The sequence below is a fragment of the Lynx canadensis genome, chromosome B1, assembly GCF_007474595.2.
Source record: "Lynx canadensis isolate LIC74 chromosome B1, mLynCan4.pri.v2, whole genome shotgun sequence".
Classification (NCBI taxonomy): domain Eukaryota; kingdom Metazoa; phylum Chordata; class Mammalia; order Carnivora; family Felidae; genus Lynx; species Lynx canadensis.
The window spans coordinates 34,421,187-34,445,678 of NC_044306.2; the positions used below are offsets into that span (position 1 = coordinate 34,421,187).

At 42.5% G+C, this 24,492-nt stretch overlaps 1 protein-coding gene across 5 annotated transcripts in view; it reads left to right on the forward strand.

Annotated features, from left to right (window-relative positions):
* The window catches only part of ENTPD4 (ectonucleoside triphosphate diphosphohydrolase 4), a 34,127-nt gene extending 11,036 nt beyond the window's left edge, over nucleotides 1–23,091 (forward strand). For 2 of the 5 annotated variants that reach the window (XM_030312385.1, XM_030312384.1), the window contains 10 exons: nucleotides 2,482–2,632; nucleotides 3,402–3,505; nucleotides 12,045–12,104; nucleotides 12,383–12,537; nucleotides 14,217–14,383; nucleotides 17,543–17,867; nucleotides 19,873–19,958; nucleotides 20,176–20,229; nucleotides 20,834–20,995; nucleotides 22,190–23,091. In XM_030312385.1, coding sequence (XP_030168245.1) covers nucleotides 2,482–2,632; nucleotides 3,402–3,505; nucleotides 12,045–12,104; nucleotides 12,383–12,537; nucleotides 14,217–14,383; nucleotides 17,543–17,867; nucleotides 19,873–19,958; nucleotides 20,176–20,229; nucleotides 20,834–20,995; nucleotides 22,190–22,412 — 1,487 coding nt within the window. In that variant the 3' untranslated portion in view covers nucleotides 22,413–23,091. The remainder of the gene's footprint in view (nucleotides 1–2,481; nucleotides 2,633–3,401; nucleotides 3,506–12,044; nucleotides 12,105–12,382; nucleotides 12,538–14,216; nucleotides 14,384–17,542; nucleotides 17,868–19,872; nucleotides 19,959–20,175; nucleotides 20,230–20,833; nucleotides 20,996–22,189) is intronic. The other 3 variants (XM_030312386.1, XM_030312387.1, XM_030312388.1) reach the window with 3 other exon arrangements.
* Nucleotides 23,092–24,492: the final 1,401 nt, after the last annotated feature.

The window sequence follows — 24,492 nt, forward strand, 5'->3', positions numbered from 1 at the left end:
TGAGGTTTTTCATGTCCTTCCCTTCCTTTCCCCAGAGTCATCGCTCTAATTCAGAACTCACCCCAGGACCTGACTGTTTCCCTTTCTTCCATTTTCTGCCCATCCTGCACGAGGTGACTTAACTCTTTAATAAAATACCCCAAACCATGTCTTTCTTTTGGTCTCCTGCAGCGTTTACCACGGTGCCTTACTCGTGTGTCTCCTGAGATGTTCGCTAGTTGACATTAATTATGGAGGGATGTGTTTTTCCTATTTGGTAACCGTTGGACTCTATCCCTAATGACAGAGTAATTTCAGATAACTCATGGATATCTGTACCCTAATACATTGGTGTATATTTCTTTTTTCCCCCATTTTTAAAAAGTGCCCCAGTATATTTCTAACTGGATTATTTAACTAGAGTGACTTATTACTGATGAGCTGGTGTTATTATGTCCAATTTTTAATGATACCGCAGTTTCTAAGTCAGTGTGTTACGCAAAAATTGGGATTTGCGGTCTCCATTAAAGAATTTAAATCAGCGGTTCTCAACCTTTTTATGTATGTACACCATTTCCATGGGCAGTGCTGTTCTGTCAGAAGTTTTAGGAATGGAGGGTGTCCATTGGAGTGCCTTGAAATAGGCATTTTATGTCTTGATAGTTGATAATCACTGATTTAAAACAGTGGACCACAGATCTTAATAGAGATTCAACACTTTTATTTCATCTTACTAGTGTATTACATAGTAAGATATAAAATCCAAACAATCCAAGGAATTTATCTTGTAAAATATTAGAGAATGCTGATTAAAAAAAATTATCATAGCTTATTACCTCCTATTTCAAATATGTAAATGAAAAGGGGGCTTAGTATTAATACGATAAAATACCTGTCCTCTCACATAGTTCCTAATAACATAGACTGTTGGCCCTCTGAATCCTTCCCTTTCTTCGTTGAATAATTTAGGCCCCACTTCCTTCTTCAGTCAATCTTCAAGTTGATTGTTCTTTGATGTTTGGGCAGCTGGGCACCAGCATATTGCTCACAAAATGCAAAATCTCTACCTCAAGGATAAAGAGAAGGAATTGAATCTGAGTCTCTTGTATAAGCATTATTTTGATATCAGAGTACATTTCCATGAACAAAGATCATTTTTTTCTATAAGTCTTAGTGAATGACTTTTAATTTTTAGTTTTCTGTTATCACGTCCCTTAAATTTTTATGCATCCCTAATCTAGAAACATTTTCAGAGTTAAAGTGATACTGATCAAAAAAAAAAAAAATTCACTAGAAGATTGAAATATAAAGCTCTATAAAGCACATTGCATTTCATCCAGCTTCACATACCAAGTTCTGTCAGTGATTAAACTGCTCACGTGGAATAAGGTAAAATCTTTCATGCCTTAGAGTGTCCTTTGGGACATCATCCCAGGGTGTATACCAGAATCTCCTTAAAATCAGGTTTAACATGGTTCTCTCTCATGCTACAGAAAATGTTTGAAGTAGAAATTCAAGTACCTTTTTATAGCAGTTCTCAGTGCTGAAGCAGGGCCTTTCATATATAGCATTTCCGCAAAGCTCTAGATATGTCCTTACTTAGTGGATTCTGGGTAGTTTAGGGCTTGGTGTCTGTTGGAAGAGTATGTGGAGTAAAAAAAAAAAAAAAAAAAATCTGGCTTTTGGTCTGTTTTCTGCTGATTGCTCCTACAAATCATTACATCTTTCTGGATCCACAGTTTCCTAATCTGTGAAATGAGAAATTTGGGGACTTCTAAAATTCAAAGCCAGGAAGACTCCCTTTGCCTAGGGCATGGTCGAGGGATCACCAAGACTGGAGGGTAGGATGTGTTGCGTCAGGCTGCCAGAAGAGATGAGGAGAAATGAAATAATGTGAGAGGAACCAGGGAGAGGCAATCAGTGAGACCCAGAATGCATATTAGGGGAGGCAGAGGGATTTTATCCGGGATCCCAGTTTGGGCCGCTGGATGGCCAATGATGGTGGTCACTGGGGTAGGTAACTACAAAGCAGGAGTTGAGTTCAGATTTGTCTTACGTGTATATGTTGAGTTTGAGGCGTGTCCAGTAGACAGTTACCACCTACTGATGTGGAGAAGGGGAATGAGGTCTGGTGGCTACTGGTGACACTTGGAGATCCGAGACATATAGATGGTGTGGCAGCCATGGGAGTGAGTGTACTTGCCCGAGCAAAGCAGGAACATGTTCTCGAGGGCAGGCATGAGCTTGTGTGCAGGTGATCCCAGTGTCTGACACACAGTAGTTGTTCAGCTGGGTCTCAGTTTTTTGGAGACTGAGAAGAAAGCGTAGGACTGAAATTTAATACCACCATCATTTAAGGAAGAGAGCTTGTTGCTAGAAAGATAGGAAAAAACCAGGAGAAGGTGGTATGTAGCTTGAATTTCTCTCAAATTAGCCACATCGAAGAAATGTAACTTATTAGTTAACCATCTCCTTTGTAATGGAAGTGTCCTTTTTCTGTAGGCATTTCAGAATTTGCTACCTCTCCGGAGAAAGTCAGTGATTACATTTCTCCACTCTTGAACTTTGCTGCAGAGCATGTACCACGGGCAAAACACAAAGAGACGCCTCTCTACATTCTCTGCACAGCTGGAATGAGAATCCTTCCCGAAAGGTGATCCTCCACGTGAGGCCAGGGCCGGGTGGGTGGTGGTGGTAGTTTATTTTTCTCCCCTTCCCCCCTCCTGTCTCTTTTCCTTCTCCTCTTCTACCATTATCATCACATGGTATCATCACATACCATTATTATTTTTTTTTAATTTTTTTTTAACGTTTATTTATTTTTGAGACAGAGAGAGACAGAGCATGAACGGGGGAGGGTCAGAGAGAGAGGGAGACACAGAATCTGAAACAGGCTCCGGGCTCTGAGCTGTCAGCACAGAGCCTGACGTGGGGCTCAAACTCACGGACTGTGAGATCATGACCTGAGCCGAAGTCAGACGCTTAACCAACCAAGCCACCCAGGCGCCCCTCATCACATACCATTATTATCCAAAAGGAAAACATTAAAAATCCCTTTTTCACATTTGGAATATTACCAGAACTATTCCCTTAGCCGGAACTCCCCAGAAGTCTTTTAATGTACTTGTGTGTTTCTATAAACTGTAAACTATAAGGTGGTCATTAAAAAACCAGATTTTCTATGTCGTAAGTGTAAGGGTTGCGGTTGTACTTTTATGTCTAGGAATCACAGAATCCACACAGCTCATGAAATTCCTTCCTAAAATAAACAGGTTTTTTTAATGAATTGCTTTGGTTTTAAAATTTACTGTTTTCCTATAGGATGTACCAGAGCCACAGTTTTTGTTTGGTTTGGTTTGTTTTTTTTTAAACAAAAAATGTAGGATGCATCTTGATCTGTAAATTTGGGGCTTGTCTTACAGCCAGCAGAAAGCCATCTTGGAAGACCTTCTGACCGACATCCCCGTGCACTTTGACTTTCTGTTTTCTGACTCTCATGCAGAAGTAATTTCAGGGAAACAAGAAGGTTGGTATCTTGGTCTTCAACTTGAAATTTGGGAAGTTATTCCTTTAAATCTTCCCCGTGTTTCCCAGTGTACGCTTTATTAAATTACTTTTAATGTCTTAAAATTTGGGAAATCATAGCCTGGAAATAGTATCTTTATTATTTTTTTTTTTATTATTTTTTTTTTAACGTTTATTTTTGAGACAGAGAGGGACAGAGCATGAACGGGGGAGGGTCAGAGAGAGAGGGAGACACAGAATCTGAAACAGGCTCCAGGCTCTGAGCGGTCAGCACAGAGCCCGACGCGGGGCTCGAACTCACAGACCACGAGATCGTGACCTGAGCCGAAGTCGGCCGCTTAACCGACTGAGCCACCCAGGCGCCCCAGGAAATAGTATCTTTAAATGGCAAAATTAGTTTCTTATACGTCAGTCTTTATTATCCAAACAGTAAGCCATTAAAAGAATAACTTAGTTTGTGTTCACTGCATTTAGGACACATATTTTGGACTCATTTTGATAGGAAAGGTTTGTGTTCCTTGCCTAAGTTATACAGTTTTATGGAGTTACGATAATTCCTGAGTTACTGGAGCTTTCTATTGATTTACTTGCTACAAAGGGAGATTATTCTTGACTTTGATATACTAAGAAAATATTAGTTCTGTTTTCAAAGAAATGCTTCAACTTGAAAATGAAATGACAAGTCAATGAAATTATTTGGGGAACAGCTTGCTAGAAATGGAGACCAAAAGCATTTATTTCAAAATCATCTATCATTTCAGCAAATACCTCCTCTGTGAAAGGCACTGTAGAAAATACAAACTGGGTGAAATTCAGACACTGCCACTGAGCTATTTACAGACAAGTGAGGTACACAGTTGGCCGCCATATGAGGTAGACTCTTAGGTGCCATGAGGAGAGTGGGGAAGAAGTATAAGAAAGAGGGAGGCGGTTTTTTTTGTGTGTGACCAGGGACCTCATGGAGCAAATGACATCTGAATTGTGCCCCAACGGATGGTTAAAAGCATGCCGGAGCACGGTAAGGGTGGGGGTCTGAGAGAGGAAGCACATTCCAGGCTGAAGAAATGATTTGAGTCAACACAGGTTAGAAAAGCTGCATGATGGATGGGGAAAGAAAAGTATTTTAGTTTGAATGGCTTACGGCCCTTTGGAAAAGTGGTAGTCATTCGAAAAGTTGGGACTGGTCTTGGTGGCCCCATCATCATGGCAGCATGAGTTGTTCCTTTTTTCTCTCCCATTTGATTTACAACTACTCAGACATCCATAACCCAGAAAACGCAGCTAAAGGCCACCCAAGAGACCCATCCATCTGAACGTGGGTGGCTTGAATCTCAGAGGAAGCCCTGGGGCCAGGCAAGTGGCGGCAGGGGCAGCAGTGGACCAACACGAATTTTCTAGCAGGGGAGGTGGAGGGTGAAGGCGGTGAGTGGGGGGTTACCTAACAGCACACGGCAGGACCTGTTGATCTTTCTGGGAGGCGGGAAAGGAAAAGGAAGGCTCAGAGAACGGAAGGAATGTGTTTGCCGCTGTCTGCCCCAGGATTCTGGCAAGAGGATTGCCCATGGATCTCTGGAACACCCCACCCCCAACCTTTTGAGGATCCGCTAGCAGGCTGTGGGCACATTCAAAGCCCCAAGTACTAAGCACACACCTCCACCAACTCTGCAGTCATCCTTTTTTAAATTACCAACCTGTGGAACTGTTAGACTCAAAGTGAAAAAAGCCATACGCAAATAAGAAAGGTGTTCATTACTTGAACACTTTTTATCAAACGTTGAAAAGTCACGTTAATACGGTATCACAAAAGAACGTGGCCATTTTCTAGTAACTGAACCCAAAGGCACAGAATATTCAAATCTAACTGGTAAAGAATTCTAAATAGCAATTATAAAGAAATCCAGTGAGCTACAAGAAAACTGAAGCAGTACAGTGATCTCAGGAATAAAATTAATCAACGGAGGGGTACTTTACCAAAGAGATTAAAATTCTAAAGAACCAAACAGAATGTGGAGCTGAAGAATTCAACACATGAGATGAGGAAGGCACTAAAAAACATTGGAAATAGAGCAGATGGAGGAGAGAATAAGCAACTTGAGGACAGGGAGATAGAACTGTTTCCTGTAGAAGAGGAGCAAGAACCCTATAAGAACTATCAGACCCCCATTAGGAGAACCAACAAAATTAAAGGGGATCCCAGAAGGAGAAGAGCGGGAGAAGGGAGCAGAGAGCGTATTTAAAGAGGTGTCCTAGAGAACTTACCAAGCCCAGAGAAAGAACTGGATACGCAAGTCTAAGAAGCTAATAGACCAGCTTCTCTAGCAGTGCAAAAAGACCCGCTCTGAGACATCACATTAAAACTGTCAAGAGTCAGTGATAAGTTATTTTGAAGGAAGCCGGGGGAAAAAGCCTACAAAGGAAGTCTCATTAGGTTATCAGCAGATTTGTCAGCAGAAACTCTGTAGCCCAGGAGAGCATGGAATGACATTTTAAAGTATTGAAAAACACAAATTGCCAGCCAAGAATACTGTATCTGGCAAAGTTATCCTTCATATATAAGGCGAAATAAAGGCTTTCCCAGACAAACAGAAGCTAGAGGAGTTCACCCCCTCCAGACCACCTTCTAAGACATGTTGAAAGGAGCTTCTCAAGCTGAAATGAAAAGATGAAAGCGCACAGGAGCCTAATTAAGGTGATAAATAGAATTAGAAAACTGACTTTTTTAGAATAGTACATAAAACAAGTATAAAGCTTAAAGGGAGAAGAGCATTAAAAATGACTATAGCTACTACAGCTTGGTGACAACATCAACATAAAAAAATGTGTGACATCAAAGCTATAAAAGGGGAAGGGTAAAGGATGGAAACTTTTAGGTGAACAAAGAGAAGTTGCTATCAGAAAAAAGACTGTTCTGTCTGTGGGATGCTTTATGTAAACCTCATGGTAACCACAAAGCAAACATCAAAGCAGAGACACACAAAACATAAAGGGGGAGCCTGAGCAAATCATGGAAACCATGGAAAACCACAAATTTACAAAGATAAACAGAAGGGGAAAAAAAAGGGAGAGACAAAATAACCAGAAGGCAAGGGGTGCCTGGGTGGGTCAGTCAGTTAAGGGTCCACCTCTGGATTTTGGCTCAGGTCATGATCTCACAGTTCATGAGTTTGAGCCCTGCATCAGGCTCCACACTGACAGTGTGGGGCCTGCTTGAGATTCTCTCTCATTCTCCCTCTGCCCCTCTCCTGCTTGCTCTCTTTCTCTCTTTCTCAAAAAAAAAATAAATAAATAAAAAATATTAATAACCAGGGGTGCCTGAATGGCTCAGTGAGTTAAGCGTCGCACTTCAGCTCAGCTCACGATCTCATGGTTTGTGAGTTCGAGCCCTGCATCGGGCTCTGTGCTGACAACTCAGAGCCTGGAGCCTGCTTCAGATTCTGTATCTTCTCTCTCTCTGCCTCTCCCCACTTACGCTCTGTTTGTCTGTGTCTCTGTCTCTCAAAAATAAACATTTAAAGAAATATTTTAAATAAAAAATGAACAGAAGGCAAAACATAAAATGGCAGTAGTAAAACTTTACATATCAACAGCTACCCTAAATGTAAACAGATTGAACTCAATCAAAAGTCATAGAATGGCTGGATTAAAAAAGAAACAAGACCCAACTTTATGCCACCTACAGGAGACTTGTAGTTTTGAAGACACACATGGGCTCAAAGTGAAAGGATAAAAGACAATATTCCAAGCAAATGGAAACCGAAAGAAGGCAGGCATAGCCAAACTTATATCAGACAAAATAGACTTGAAGGCCAAAGGGTAACAAGAAACAAAGAAGGTCGTTTTGTAATGATAAATGGGCCAATACATTAAGAAGATACAACATTAGTGTATATGCTCCCCACACCCAAGCATCAAGATATATTAAACAAATAGAGAAATAGGGAACAAAACAATAATGGATGGGATTGCAGAATCTGCAATGGATGAATCATCCAGACAGGATCAACAAGGAAACATTGGAATTGAACCACATGTTAGCATGAATGGACTTAATAGACCTGTACAGAACATTCCATCCTAAAGCAGCAAAATACACATCTTTCCAAGTGCACGTGGAACATTCTCCAGGGTATATCATATGGCAGGATGCAGAGAAAATCTTAGCAAGTTTAAGTAGATTGAAGTCATGCCAACTGTCTTTGACCACAGTGGTATGAAACTAGAAATTAAGAGGATGGTGAGGAAATCTACAAATATGTGGAAATTAAACATCACACTTCTAAACCAGTGGATCAAAGAAGAAGATTATTAAAGTAGGAAATTATAAGTATCTCAAAAGGAAGTATCTCAGAAGGAAATTAAAATATCTCAAAACAAATGGAAATAGAACATTGCAAATATTGTGGGATATAGCAAAAGCAGTTCTGAAAGTTTGTAGCAATAAAAGCATGTATCAAGAAATTAGATCTCAAACAAACAATATAACATTATACTTCAAGGAACTAAAAAAAAACAAATGAGGCCCACAGCTAGCAGAAGGAAGGAAATAATAAAGATCAGAGTGGAAATAAATAAAATAGAAAACAGAAAATCAGTAGAAAGGATCAATGAAACTAAGGGCTGGTTCTACGTAACAAACCTTTAGCTAGACTAAAACAAAAGACAAGTTAAAAATGAAAGAGAAGACATTACACCTGACACCACAGGATCATGAGACTGCAGCTGACCGTTGAACAACGTGGGTTTGAGCTGCACAAGGCCACTTGTGGACTTTTTTCCATAAATACAGTACGATACTATACATATATTCTCCTTATGATCTTCTTAACAACACTTATCAGTATGCTTCTGATCAACAGTAAGCTGTTAGTAGTCAAGTTTTTAGGGAATCAAAAGTTAACAAGGATTTTTTACTATTGGGGAGTCAGTGCACCTGACACGCACATTGTTCAAGGCTCAACTGTACTATGTACTGTTCAAGGCTCAATTGTACTATGAACAATTCTATACCAATAAAGTATGTAACATAGAAGAAAGGGATGCATTTTTAAAACATACAACCTGCCAAGACTGAATCAGGAAGAAATAGAAAATCTAAGTAGACCAATAACGAGTAAAGAGATTGAATCCGTAATCAAAAAACTCCCAACACAGAAAACTCCAAGACCAGATGGCTTCATTGGAGAATAACATTTAAAGAATTAATACCAATTCCCATCAAATTTTTCCAAAATATCAAGAAGGAGGGAAAACTTCTAAACTCATTCTGTGAGGCCAGCATTATGTTAATACCAAAACCAGATAAAAATGCCACAAGAAAACTGTAGGCCAATATCCCTGATGAATATAGATGTAAAAATTCTCAACAAAATACTAGCAAACTGAACTCAAAAACACATTAAAAGGATTATATGTCATAACCAAATAGAATTTATCACTGAGATGGAAGCATGCTTCAGCATGCGCAAATCAATAAATTATATCACATCAATAAAATGAAAAATAAAAATCATGGCATCATCTCAAAACATGACAGAAAAATACTTGACAAATATAACATCCTTTCATGAAAATCCTTAACAGATTGGGTGTAGAAGAAATACAGCTCAACATAACAAACGCCATATATGACAGACAGCTAACCTTAGACTCTGTGGAGAGAAATTGAAAGCATTTCGTTTAAGATCAAGACCAACACAAGGATGCCTACTCTCACCACTCCTATTCAATGAGTACTGGAAGTCTTAGCTAGAGCAATTAGGCAAGACAATGAAAGAAAATGCATCCAGATCAGGAAAAACTAAAATTGTCACTATCTGCCGATGATATGATCTTATATATAGAAAATCCTAAAGAGTCAGGAAATGTCATTGACTTGATCAACAATTACAATAAAGTGGCAAGATACAAAACCAACATACAGAAGTGAATTGCATTCCTTTACACTAATGATGAAGCATCTGAAAAAGAAAGAAAACTATCCTGTTCACAGTGGCATCAAAAACAATAGAATAGAAATAAATTTAACCAAGGAAATGGAAGATCTTTACAATGAAAACTACAAGACTTAGCTGGAAGAAATGGAAGAAGGCAAATTGAAAGACAACCCATATTCATGGGTTGCAAGAATTAATCTTGTTATAATTGACATACTACTCAAAGCAATCTATAGATTTAGTGCAATTCCCATCAAAATGCTAAAAGCATTTTTCACAGAAATAGGCGAAGCAATCCTAAAATTTCGTATCAGAAAAGACCCCTAATAGCGAGGGCAATCCTGAGAAAAAGAACAAAGCTGGAAGTATCGTGCTTCCAATTTCAAACTATTGTACAAAGCAATGTTAATGAAAACAGTTTCGTACTGGCACAAAAAGAGACACGTTGACCGATGGAACGGAATAGAGAGCCCAGAATTAAATCCCAGCATATACAGCCAACACCCAGTAGTGGAAAGGATGGTGTCTTCAACAAACAGTGCTGGGAAGACTGGGGAAACACGTGCCAAACAATGAAATTGGACCCCTGTCTCACACCACTCACCAAGATGAATTCAAAATGAATCAAAGAAAATCCCTAAGACTTGATACCATAAACTCCTAGAAGAAAATGTAGGCAAGAAGCTCATCAGTATTGGTCATGTTAGTGATTTCTTGGACATGATGGCAAAAGCAAAAACCAGCAAATGAGACTATATCAAACTCAGAAGCTTCTGCACAGTAAAAGAAACAATTAACAAAATGAAAAACAACCTACAGAATGGGAAAAAAAAATGTGCACATACTGGACAAGGGGTTAATATCCCAAACATATATAAAGATCTCATACAACTTAACCAAAAAATTAAGAAAAATTTTTGATTAAAAAACTAAACAGACACTTTCCAGAGAGGACATTAAAATGGCCAAACGGCACATGAAAAGATGCTCAGCATCCCTAATCATCAGGGAAATGCAAATCAAAACCACGAAGAAATTTCATCTCATACCTGTTAGGATGTCTGCAGGTGCTGGCAAGAATGTGATGAAAAGGTAACCCTTATACTTTGTAGGTAGGAATGTAAATTGGTCCAAGAAATATGGAAAACCATACGGAGGTTCCTCAAAAAATTAGAACTAGTTGATACAATCCAGTCAATCCATTTCCGGGTATACACCCAAAGGAAACAAAAACAGGATTTCAACAGGATGTCTGCACTCCCATGTTTACCGCAGCATTAATTAAAGGAGCCAAGATACAGAAACAACCCAAATGCCCATCAACAGATGAATGGTTAAAAAAGATGTAGTACATATACATAATGGAATATTATTCAGCCGTAAGAAAAGAGGAAATCCCGCCATTTGTGACAGGATGGATGGAGCTTGGGCACAGTATGCTAAGTGAGATAAGTCAGACAGAGAAAGATAGGAGTTGTTGATATCACTTGCTCGTGGAATCTGAAAAAGTCAAACCTGGGGTGCCTGGGTGGCTCAGTCAGTTAAGCGTCCACCTCTTGGTTTCAGCTCAGGTCATGATCTCACAGTTCATGGGTTCGAGCCCTGCGTTGGGCTCTGTGCTGACAGTGTGGAGCCTGCTGACAATTCTCTCTCTCCCTCTCTCTCTGCCCCTCCCCCCCACTCTCTCCCTGTCTCTCTCAAAATAAATAAACTTTTTTTAAGGCTTTTTAAAAAGCCCATAAAAAAACAGTAAAATGGTGGTTACCAGGGCAAGGGGAGATAAGATTGATGGTATTTAAGGATGCAAACTTATTATAACAAGTAATAAATAAGCCATAGAGTTCTAAGGTACAGTATAAGGAGTATAGACAGTAATGCTGTACTATAACTATGTAATGTGAAAGTATCATTACAAGGGCAGTCATAGGACAGTGTATAAATGTATCAAAGTAACACACTGTACACCTCAGACTTACACAATGTTACGTGTCATTTCTCGTCAGTAAAAACAAAAAGCTGGACGGGTCTCGGATTGTGAGGCCGTGGGGCAGTGGAGTTCGGCCTTTGTTCTGGGGGTCAGACCAGTAGCAGAGAATAGAGTTGGTTGGAGTGGAGGAGGAGGGCAGGCGGAATGACTAGGTCTCTGTGACGCCTTAAATCCAGGTGGAAATGAAAATGGGTAAAGCCTGGATAGGGAATGTTGTAGAAAGGGAAATCAGGTGCGGCAACTGAGTGGCAATGAGAGACAAAGGAACAGGAAGAGTCAAAGTTACTTTGTTTTTAGAACCTTGCGATTGATAGGTTTAACTTGATAAAGTGAAAACTCCGTTATTTCAAAACAGTTTCAAAAGAAAACTAGCACTGAGGGAATTACATCTTTACCTGTGTAATTAATATGAAACCGTAAATTTTAAAGTTGAGGGGTATCAGAAAAACACCAGGAAAACATAAAATACATCAACAGGCATGCGTTATTTCAGATGATGTTTTCCCAGGTTGTCAGGGAGTAAAGTAAATGAGTTGTTTGCACGGACTGCATCGATAAGAGTTGTACCAAGTATCTTAAAACTTTATTCTTCTTCTCTTCACCCTGTGAAATGTCTGTAGGTGTGTATGCTTGGATTGGCATTAATTTTGTCCTTGGACGATTCGAGCATATTGAAGATGGTAAGTATCATGTTTCCAACTAATGTGTCTGACTGAAAATGATGGCTGTTCCATCTAATCCAAAGGATAGAAAAGGAGCGAAGGCTTGTGACACAACTGAGTGTGTAGGAGCAGAGAGGGGGGCTAACGTTTCACACCATTACCTTGACTTCAGGTGGGAGGAGTGGATTGTATTTGCCTAGTTAGGCTTGAAAGTACCATGAAAACAAGGGGACTCTTCACGGGGTCTCAGTGCTCTGGATTTGTTCTGTTCCGGTGGCTGTTTTTGTTCTTTGCAGATGAGGAGGCAGTTGTGGAGGTTAACATTCCTGGCAGTGAAAGCAGGGAAGCCATTCTCCGTAAAAGGACAGCCGGTATTCTCGACATGGGAGGCGTGTCGACCCAGATAGCGTACGAAGTTCCCAAAACTGTAAGCTTTGCCTCCTCACAGCAGGTTATTATCTGTCAAATTTTCTTCTGTTTGCTTTGGTTTTCCTTTAACATGTCTCCATCCATTTTTGTTTTGTTTCCTGAGTCTGAACACACCCTTACTATGCTTGCTGAGGTCCCACCTTCCCGACCCAGGAGAAAGGAGTCAGGAGGAAGCCAAGCAAACTTCCGTTTGTGTTTGTTCATTGAAGTCGGCTGGTTTGTTTTCTGAACTTCACAGTTTTTGTTTGGTATAAATGTCAGTTACATGCTTGAATTTTTGTTTGTATTTTCTCTTCAATCACTTCTTTTCTCAACAGATATTGTAAAACTTAATGTAATGGCATCATATTTCTTAAGTTATAGTTGGGGAACGTGCTGCTTTTCTTTTTTTTTTTTCTTTTTTTTTTTTTTTATAAGGCTCAGACAGCTTTTGACTTTTCTGGAAAGGACTGAGGTTTGAATGCACTGCTTGCACATTTCTGAACAGGGTTCCTCTGTTTCTCTCCATGCCCTTTGTGGCTCTCAGTCACTGCCTGTAGTTCCCCAGTAGGCTGGGCAGCCTTGTATAGTGAGCACCAGAAAGGTTTCTACATGTGTTCCTGAATTGCTACATGTCTTTGCGATTCTGTTTCCACCCAGCTATAAATTTCCACCAAAGCCTGGTTTCCTGCACTTTCCCATCCTATAGTGTAGTGGTTTAAAAAGGCTGCAGCTGGACAAGTCTAGGCTCCCTCGTCAGGCTGGCCTCACTAGTTGTGTGACCTGATGCACGTCACTTAAGTTCTTTGAACTTGGTTCTTCATCTGTAAATGTGAATGCAAGTACCTCTCACGTGGGCTTATTATAAAGCTGAAATGCTCAGTGCAGATAGTATATCTAACGTACTGCCAGGCACCCAGTGTTCACTCACTAAATGTTACTGGTATATTTATTAAGCTCTTAAGAAAAATGCTTTGTAAATTCAAGTATTACAATTTGTGTTTCCTACTTCTCATCCAGGCAGGCCCTAGAAACTATTGCACTCTGTTAAAAGTCATGTTTTCCTCCTCAAGATAAAGCAAAAACAAAACAAAAACAAATAACATAGCAGGTTTGGAAAAAATACTGAAAACTCAGGGCTAAAAGTTTTCTGTGTATGCATCACCCAAAACAACCCATTGTTACCATTTTGTATTTCTTTTCATTTTTTTCCTCTTTATAGTTTTTTAAAATACGGTTGTTATAACATTACTGTTTATACAATTTTGCATCGCTTATTGAATAGGGCGTATGCATGTTCCTCCATAAAATATTACCATAATTGATGAAACCCCTTTGAGGTTGTAGATTTAGATGACACCCAGTTTTTTTCTCTCACAGAATCGCTGAGGTCATATTTGTGTCTAGAGACTTTTCAACGGTTAGAATTATTCCTAAAGCATAGGCTTCCATAAGTAGGTTTTCTAGATTGGGGGATGTGAACTACATCGCTCACATCCCTTTACAGAAAGTAATGGTATCACAGATGTGCAGCACATCTGGAATTTCCTAAGTCAGAATTGTCATATTGAATTCAGAGGGATGCTTAGAAGGGTCCTTGGGAAACGCAGAAGCAGAAGCTTTTGCTGCTTTTAGATGAGAATCTTTATAGATCTTTTTCACAGGAGGTAATTGTTATGGTATTGCCTAAAATATTAAAGTTTTTTATCCTTGCATCTGCAGGAAGAAGTCGCTAAGAACTTGTTGGCTGAATTTAACTTGGGATGTGATGTTCACCAAACTGAGCATGTGTACCGGGTCTACGTGGCCACATTTCTTGGGTTTGGTGGCAATGCTGCTCGACAGAGATACGAAGACCGGATATTTGCCAACACAGTTCAAAAGAACAGGTAAAGCACCTTCTGCTTCTCAGCGTTCACTTTCAGATCTCGGTCTCTGCTTGTAGAGCACCTCTCCAGGCAAAGCAGGGAGACCTCAAGCAGCAGAAGTGTGTCCACGCCGTCAGCTTTCGACTCCCCTGCTAGCTGAGAAATAATTGAAGGGGCACCGGGGTCCTGCCTTCAGTCCCGAATCCACACCCCCCCTGGATTAGAAATTTCACTATTAACATAGTAGGAGTTTTGAGCCCTGGGTAGTATATTTCACATTGCAGAGTCCCTGGGAAACTCAGTACCTGGGCTACTGCAGATGTCCTGGGGGCCAGCGGTACGTGACGATAAAATTGTCATTGATGATGGAAGGGAATTATGTGTTGTTCTGGTGGTGTTCTGGAAAACCAGCCTGTGCAGTTATTTAGTGGATAAAACCATAGGGCAGGAAGGTATTCAAGAGAAAGAAATGATCCAGAAGTCTAAGTTAGTGGTTTTAAACATTTTTAGCAGGGAAACTTTTAAAAATGAGTTTATGAAGAATTCTGGTATCGAAGAAATATAAAACAAAAGCAGTGCTTTATCAGTTTAAATTCATTTTATCAGTTTAAGTATATAGCAGTTTTTTATTTGAAATCAGTTCATAAGAAGAGCAAAGCTGTGTGGATGAATAAAAATATCTGAAATCTGGGATTATATAAAATATCCTGTTAATTACTGGTTTGTTTTCTTTGTTTTGATGAGCAATTTTGAGGGGAAAAAATCCTAGTTCATACAGATAAATGGTAGTGTATAGTTCCTTGATCAGTTTAATCTTAATAAGCCTGGGGAGGCCTGAACTTGAAGAATGACCAAGTCAGAGCCATTCAGTACCACACTTTCCAGAAATTCACATGTGTGAATAGGAAGAACAATAAAAACTTCTTCTTCTGCTCCAGACATTAATTGAGTGGTGTTAGTTAAGAGATGGGTAGTCCCAGGGCACCTGCTGGGTCAGTCAGTTAAGTGCCTGACTCTTTGTTTCAGCTCAGGTCATGATCTCACGGCTTTGTGGGCTCCAGCCCCACATCAGGCCCTGTGATGACCCAGAGCCTGCTTGGGATTCTCTCTCCCCCTCTCTCTCTGCCCCCTCCCCGACTCACACTGTCTCTGTCTCAAAAATAAATAAACTTTAAAAAAAAGAGAGAGAGATAGGTAGTCGCATAATTTCTTTTTAAGCGTGGTATATTATACGGTACGTTGTGGCATAATTATTTTCTATAATAAATAGACCTAAAATAGAAATATTTTATAAGTGATGTTTGAATTAGAACTTTGGAATTTTTTTTAATGTTCATTTATTTTTGAGAGAGACAGCATGACCGGAGAAGGCCAGAAAGAGGGAGATAGAGGATCCGAAGCAGGCTCTGTGCAGTGAACACAGAGCCTGAATGCAGGGCTTGAACTCATGAACCATGAGATCATGACCTGAGCGGAAATCAAGAGTTGGCCGCTTCACTGAGGGCACCCAGGTGCCGTATGAATTAGAACTTTGGAGAAACACCTTCTGCAATGTTAATTTTTACTAATTGATTTTAATGTCAAGAAACTTGTATAATGGACAATTCAGTGGTACTTCTTAATTTAGATATAGGGCAACTAAAAACAGTAATTTGACTAGTCTTGGACTTTGATAATAATTATAAATGTTAGTCATCACTTTTTACATATGAATTGAGCCTTGAAACGCATCGCTATTTCTCTATTAGTAGCAATTGAGTTTTAAAACTAAACATTTTTATTTAATGGCGAAGACCTTAACTTACTACATTCAAGTCCATCTTGAGTTGCCCTGAGTTTAGGAATAACCAACCTGTCAGTTGAGTGGCAGTCTCCGAAGACGTAAACAGCCTTTTTGGCCCATGTGACATCAAGCATCAAACACTAACAGGTCCAGTTGTTGTAAGCTGTTTTCTGTTCCTCGCTTGCTTAATGGTGACGAGCAGTGAGTACACATAATGGGATGACAGATGCAGGGAAATTTCACCGGGAAGTCATGAGCACAGCGCATTACAGTAGACAGTTAAGATTTCTTTTCCATGGGAATTCTCAGAGCCTGTAGTACAGTGGACACTCTCTTATCTACAGCAATTGGGATCAACAGTTGATTTTTAAAAATCAGTTAAAACCTGGGCTCCTGGGTGGCTCAGTCAGTCAAGCATCGGACTTTGGCTCAGGTCATGGTCTCGCAGTTAGTGAGTTTAAGCTCCTCATCGGGCTGTGTGCTGACAGCCTGGAGCCTGCTTTGGATTCTGTGTCTCCCTCTCTCTCTGGCCCTCCCCTGAGCATGCGCGCGCTCTCTCTCTCTCTCTCTCAAAAATGAATAAACTTAAAAAAAAAATCAGTTAAAACAGAGGATCAAAAATCGAATCAAACCACAAGCATCTTATTTTAATTTATGTGTTCGTTTGCCAGTCTTTTGCTCTGGACTAAGGTCTTTTCTTAAGCTACACCCGTCATCTCTCTGGCATGCACCACACCTCATCTCAGTGTCATTTTGGCTTTTTTAAAGATACCAGGGGCTTAACAGACATTTGTAAAGGAATTTGATTTTTAAAGTTCTAGATTTTTCCCACATTTCCCAATGTTTTTAAACCATGCTAATACTGAACTTGACATCAGTTTTCGAGCAACTTGCCTTTATTGTGTTTTTCTAAGGCATCTAATGTGGCTTGCACGGGGCCAGTTACTTCTGTCTGTAGTCACTTTTCATCTCTGTATGATTACACCGGCAAGCTCTAGTGGCAGAACAGTGGAAGCGACACAGTTGGTGGGCATTCAGCTGCAGTGAACTTTAGACCGAGAGGAGCTCCGGAACCGCAGGCACACGGGCCGAGAGTGCAGGCCGTGTGCCAGGGTACAGAAAGCTCTGGTAATCTGACCAGGTAGCTGTTTCACTGGACCCTGTTACAGTGTCTGCTGTATGCACGTATGGATGGGTGGTGAACCAACCTCCTCCAAGAGGGAGCTCGAGAACCTGTTTCCCTGACCTCATTATCCTGGAACCCTTTCGTGTTCCCCCAGGACACCCTGCAGGGCTCACGTTCCACACAGCATGTCTTGAGAAACGCTGGCTTGCAGCCGCTGCTTGAAAACACAGTTTTCTGCCAGTCTCAAATCAAGTTTCTCTTTGTCCCGTAGGCTCCTGGGGAAGCAGACTGGTCTGGCTCCTGACACCCCATACCTGGACCCTTGCTTACCCCTGGACATTAAGGATGAAATCCAGCAAAATGGGCAGACCATGTACCTCCGGGGAACAGGAGACTTTGACCTGTGCCGAGAGACCATCCAGCCTTTCATGAATAAAACAAACGAGACGCAGACCTCCCTCAACGGGGTCTACCAGCCCCCTATTCACTTCCAGAACAGCGAATTCTATGGCTTTTCGGAGTTCTACTACTGCACTGAGGATGTGTTACGAATGGGGGGGGACTACAACGCTGCTACTTTTACTAAAGCAGCAAAGGTAACCTTCAAAGAAACCCTCTTCTCCTGCATGCCTTTGAGAGATGGTGTAGACACTGGCAGCCTGTGTCCCCCCTTCACGTTTGGAGGCCCAGCCCAAGAGCAGGGGAAGGTGGAGGATGGAAGGCTGTAGTGCAACCTGTTGGGGATCCTGTTCTTAGCTGAGCGAAAGAGGTAGTCCCGACAGGAGTCACAGATCCGCGGGGAGCCACCTGCTGCCCACCGCTCCGGGCACTGCTCTGATGGCCAGTGGCTTCCAGGTGACAGACTTGCATATTACTCTGTAGTAATGCCACTGGTATCAGGCCATACTCCTGCAGCCTTCCTGTCGCTTAGCTGCCGGGACCCCTGTTGTCTTGTTGGCCTCTGCCTTTCTGATGCTTTCCTAAGCTCTTTCCAGGGTTCCCTACCTTCATACCCCCTAAACCTTGGTGATCCTAGACTTCCACCCTTGGAAGGGTGTGGACCCTCAGGCTCTTAGCTGGTCTCTTCCATGCTCATGGTTCGCAACTACTGCCCACCAAGAAGAGGCTCCAGCCTCCATGCCCGGTGCCTCTTAGATTTTGTGACCGAAAGCAAACCCACCATTTTCTCCCCGTTCCCTTCATCCTGCGATGTTGTCTCAGTTAATGGCATCCCTGACCATCTGGTCACCTCTCAGAACTCAGGAGTTCCAGACTTCTCCCTACCATTCATTCCTCCCTCGCTGCACATCCCCCATAATCAGTCATCAAGCATGTTATTTTACCTGTATTCACTTCTCAAAGCCCTCCCTGCTTTCTGTCCTGCTCTCTCCGCCCTAGCGGGGCCTGCGTCTGTCACCCACACTACTACAGGAGCCTCCCCGCTGGCCTTCCTGCGTCTGGTCTCCCTCTGTCATTCATCAGTCATGCCACTCCCAGAGACAGACCTGTCTAAAGCACAAGTCTCCTCTCTATTTATTGTCTTCAGCGGCTTCCTTTTATACCAGGATAAATCACAAATGCCTTAGCGTGCCTTCTTCCCGGGGCCTCCTCTCCCGACCTCTCATGACCTACTCCAATCATAGCTACTCGTTGCCCTTGCATCCAAGCTACTTCCCATCTTGTCTTCATTCACAGTGTTTCCTGTGCCCCAAATGTCTGTCCTTACCTCTCACCCCAGACTGAGTGTTGTTCTGTGTTCCCTGGGGCAGTTCCACCATCTCTCAGAGCCTCAGTTTCTTCCTCCTTGAAATAGATGTTGGAATCATAGCCATGCCAAGGAGTGGTCTTAAGTATTACACTCAGAAAAGGCCCTTAGTGCTCAGTAGATCTTAGTTATTAATATTATTACAGGGGCACCTGGCCAGCTCAGTTGGTTAAGTGTCCGACTTTGGGTTTCGCCTCAAATCATGATCTCAGTGTTTGTGAGTTCGAGCTCCGAGTCGGGCCCCTCGCTGACAGTGCAGAGCCTGCCTGGGATTTTCCCTCCCTCTGTCTCTGCTCCTCCTGCGGCCACATGCCCGTGTGCTCGCTCTCTCTCTCTCTCTCTCTCTCTCCCTCTCTCAAAGCAAAAATCTTTAAAAATACATAATATTACAAATAACTTCAGGAAAAGATGGCACCTCTCTCCCTTCACCTAAAGACAAAGCCTTCTGTAATCAGCTTGGTGTTCCCCAAGCCTTGTACTGTGTTGCTTCAGATACAGGCGGCCACTCTGAACCAGCTCAGGTACCACTTCACTCTTCCAGAAGCTTACGCCAGTCGCAGGCAGTCACAGAGGAGGAAACTAAGCAGTTTCGAAGAGGCTGGTTGTGGGCAGGGAAGTTTTCTGTAACAATAACTTTGGCAGAATTTTAAGACAGAACAACCATGGTCTTTGCTGATCAGTGAGCATTTGCTGGGTTCACGTTACACATAGAGGTGAAGCTTGTGTTGCCTAATTGGAAGGATATGGTTGTTATGAATATGAATTTGGTAAACCCTTTTTAAAATGAAGAACCTGTTCACTTACCGGTGATTTATTTGGGGTGAAATTTCTTCCAGGATTATTGTGCAACAAAGTGGTCGATCCTGCGGGAACGCTTTGACCGAGGACTGTATGCCTCACACGCCGACCTCCACAGGCTAAAGTAAGCAGTGGGTGGCCGTCCCCAGGCAGTTTCAAGAAGCTGTGCATGAGTGTTGGCCCCTGGCTTGCCACACCCAGGCCCCAGTCTACTTTTGCATCCTCATCGGTCACTGGTTTCCCCTCACCTACCCTGGGCTCCTTTCAGACAGGACAACAGCTACTTGTGTCCAAACATGTCTTACGGTGTTTTATTCACTTTTGCTGTTCCTTCCACCTAGAGTTCCCCTGTCCGTCCCTTGCTTGTTGGAGTCCTGCCCAGACCTCAGAGTCAGGTCAGCGCTATCTCACGTCTTCCTCTGCCCCTTCAAGCAGACGCCACCCACCTCAGTCTCCAGAGCGCGCATTATGTCTCCCCAGTGGCATTTATCAAATTCTGCCTTATTTCTTAGTAACTTGGTGCTTTTCAAAAATCCTGTCATGATAAGTCATTTAAGTGCATTGGCTGTCTTATTACTAACTTAGCCCAGCACTTTGCAAAAAGTAAGTCTCTGATAAGGATTTCAAATCACAAAATAACAGAGCTGAAAAGGACCCTGTGCCTTCTCGTTTTATAATAAACTGAGGTCCAAAGAAGTTGGCACTTTATCAGTGTAAATGATCGCCTGAGGTAAAAATATGTCATGGCCATGTATTAAATCCTACCAAGACCAAGTTTCGTGAGCTCATTGATTTTGACAGGTGAATTATTTGGGGTTGTGGACAAGGGGACAAACCAAGTAAATCAACCGGAAAGGCGCACATGGGTGGTCCGGCTGCTCGATGCAGGCCTAGGGAAGCCTTTGCACCCGCGTTGGTCACAGGGGAAGGCCGTTTCGGCGTCCGGTTCATTTTGACAAGCAAATGAATTCCACTTACGTTTGTGCTTGGTGTTCATAGGTATCAGTGCTTCAAGTCTGCCTGGATGTTTGAGGTGTTCCATAGGGGCTTTTCGTTTCCTGTCAACTATAAAAACTTAAAGACAGCCTTACAAGTTTACGATAAGGAGGTTCAGTGGACCCTCGGAGCAATCCTTTACAGGACCCGGTTTTTACCGTTAAGGTACGGCTCTGAACTTGGTGACGAGAATCAAACAAAAGATGCTTTTCTGTGGTTATGATCAGCCCGGCAGCTGTGGTTTGTGGGCGTTTGGGGCAAGTGCTGGCCGTGGGCAGGACTGTGGTCAGTGAACTTTGACTTTGGTCTTCCCCGCAGTGCATCCTTCCCACCCCACCCATCCCGTCAGATGCAGCACAAAAGTGTTTGATTTTTCCCAAGTGTCTTTCCCTGACCCCTGCACGGAAGGGTTAGTTCTGGGGTTCTTCACCTTTATGGCTTTGGACTCCTTCTCAAAATACTGTTTTTAATGTATGAAGTCAATAACAGGTTACAGAGGAAACCACAGTATTGAAATATAGACATCAAATATATTTCTCAAATTTATCAAATATTTACAGAAAACGTATTGGCGATATAGTGATACGTGTTCTTTTTTGTTAAAACGTGAAATAACAAATCCGGGAGCAGAACTAGTGCTTCCTGTAATTTCAGTACAGTGATGTCAGTGATGTGTGTCGATGTCTGGAGGCACCTGCCAGCCCCCACCACGCCATGTGACAGCGACCTGTGAGCTGCCCCACGGTCAAAGCCACAAGCAGTGCCGACGCTCCGTAGCCTGTGGTCTGCGCTCGTGGTTAGTGGAAATGCCGGTCGGAATCGGGAAAATAAAGATGGACATTTTCCCCGTTCGCGTTCGCAGACCTGGCTGTCAGCTGGCCCCACATAACAACCCTGGTGCACTCACAAATGAGGAGTTCGTTTTCGGGGGATTTTTTTTATCCCCTTCACTTAATTGAGCATGTCCCAGCAATCCGTTTAGCTGGGCTAACCGCAAAAAAGTGTGAGTTGTGGCTGTTACTGCTCCCAGACAGGTGGTCTGATTCCACATTGGCGTCCAGCTCGTAGTGAGACCCTCGCAGTTCTTTTAAAGTTCTCTGATTTTTGACCCAAGTTACAGTGATGGTAGCTGAATGCACGTTCACGTGGTATCCTGTTAATATTTACAGCCACCCTCTGTTAGGCCAGGCGGCCTCCGTTACAGAGGTAAAGAAACTGAGCCCCGGAGACCGGGATGGCAGTTTTTGTCTCCGAGCGGAGCCCTAAATCCGGTTCCTCCGATAGGGCACGTGCCCCGTGCGCTGTCACATCGCGTTCCTGGCCTGATTCACCCTCTTTGTTCTGTGTCCCGGTGCCCAGGGATATCCAGCAGGAGACCTTCCGGGCCAGTCACGCTCACTGGAGGGGCTTCTCCTTTGTCTACAATCACTACCTGTTCTCGGGCTGCTTCCTGGTGGTCCTGCTCTCCATCCTCCTCTACCTGCTGCGGCTGCGGCGCATTCACAGGCGGACGCTGCGTGGCGCTTCGACCACCACCCTCTGGCTGGAGGAAGGCCTGCCGTCCCAGAAGATGGCCGCGTGAACTTAGGGACTGGAGTTCGAGAGCCCAGGAAGACTTTCTGAAGGAAAAGCCATTTTTGCCTCAGGGTTTCTCCTGCTTATTCTCTTTCGGCTTTGTTTTTGCTTTCCCTTTTTTGTTCCTTGCAACAAAAACAAACTCCGCTGTCGGAAGCTCTGCCTGTCCAGAAAGTGTTGCGGTTAGCTGTTCTGGATACAGGTTTAAGTGGAGGAAAAAGGGAAAATGACTTTGTTTTTGCTGCATAGGATACCGATTAAGATTTTTGGCTTTTCTCTGAGGGATGTTAAATTTTAAACCGCTGCACTTTGCCTTTGGAGGGAATGGCAAAGCCGTTTCCCATCAGTGGTGGTGGCACTGATGAGTGTCGCGTTCTCAGAACCAGAACCCGCCCGGCGGAAATCGCAGTCCTCTTTTTGTCCGTCTCAAAAGCTCTAAGCTGAAGAGGGTGGTGTGTAGTTTTCACTTACTGTTCAGGTCTGTCACTACATGTTTTCTTTGTGGGCTGAAAAACTCAAAGCCATTTATACCCAAGACGGAGAAAGGCAGGCACCAGGAGGTAACTTTTTAAAACTGATAGTCCTGGAAGATGTGAAATAACGACTAGAGCAGTGCACATGTGTGTGTGAGAGTGTTTTGTGTGTGTGTGTGGAAAGAGAATGCATGTGTGAGAGAAAGTATGAGAGAATATGTGTGTGTGTGTGTGTGTGTGTGTGTGTGTGTATGAGAAAGAATGCGAGGGAATGTGTGAGAAAGTGTGTGTGAGAGAAAGTGTGGGAGGGAATGTGTGTGTGAGAAAGTATGAGAAGCGTGTGTGTGTAGGAGGAAGAGTGAGAGAGAGAGGGAATGTGTGTGCATGAGAGAACAATGCTAAGGGTAGAGGATGAGAGAATGCAGTGCTCTTTCTTTTAAAAGCACACACACTTCAAAATTTATTGTTTCATTTCTTTTTATGTAGAAAAATCCCCATTACCATTCATGCATTGTCTTTCCTCACCACGGGTAATGACTTTCTCAGTCGCACCTTTCAGCAGCCTTAGAACATTATGTCTTTGAGTTGGAAAATCCCTCAAGTTTCACCGCTTTCGACATCGTTAGAACTGGAGCTCGTGCCTACTGACAGGCACGTCCGCATTTCTTAGTGGTACGTTTTTCCGGGCTTAATTGTGCTCTAGTTTCCTCCAACTTCGAGTTGGTGTTCCCCTCCTTAATTAAAAATGGTCTCAGTGGTTTTATTTTGGAGACCCCCATGCTTACAGGTTCTCTGTATTACAGCCATGATTGAGGCCATGGTTGTTAATACCACTGTAAATCCGGACTAAGAGAAGGGTCTGACTTCAACAAGAAATAAACTCACATTTTGAGAAAACAAGTTCGACATTTTAAACAAAGACCTAAAGAGGACAGCTGGATTGGTGTATGTGAGATCGGTGGTTTTACACCTATTCATTTTGTTTAGAAGCTTTGGGAATTCTCATACCTAGTTTTTTTAGGTGAAGTTCTTTTTATGAGTGTGTGTGTATATGTGTGTGTGTGTGTGTGTGTGCTGTTTCTTAGAACAGTGAAATTCAGTTGGTTGGTAGCAAATGTTTATTTTGAGAACCATCAGCTGCTTTTTCAGACTTCGTTGATTAGAGAAAGGATTCAGATCCTGGAGCCCTTATTTAAGTTAGATTTTTATCTTGTTTATTATTTAAAACATGGCATACTGTATCTTGATGACTTGAAAAGATTACATATGTATAAAAGAAACGCAAATTCTCTTACTCTGCTCTTCACAGTGAATATTCTAACAGTGAAAAAGTTATTGGTAGAATACTTGTCTCTGAGATCTACGGAAGGTTGGAGGAGCGGCGTCCTCGTACAGCCTCTGATGTGTGTGGGGGTCTTGTTTCAGAGAGGACGGAGGTAAATGGCCCTGTGAAAGGTCCAGCTTCAGAAACGCGGGTCTCCAGCTATTCAAGTGCTCGGTCCCTGGTAAAAGCTGTCCCTTATCAAGACCCAGCCACCGATGAGCAGTGTTTTAGATTGAGCTGGCGTGCTCGTCCTTGAATCCTCTGACGGGGTTTGTTCTGTAGACTGTGGG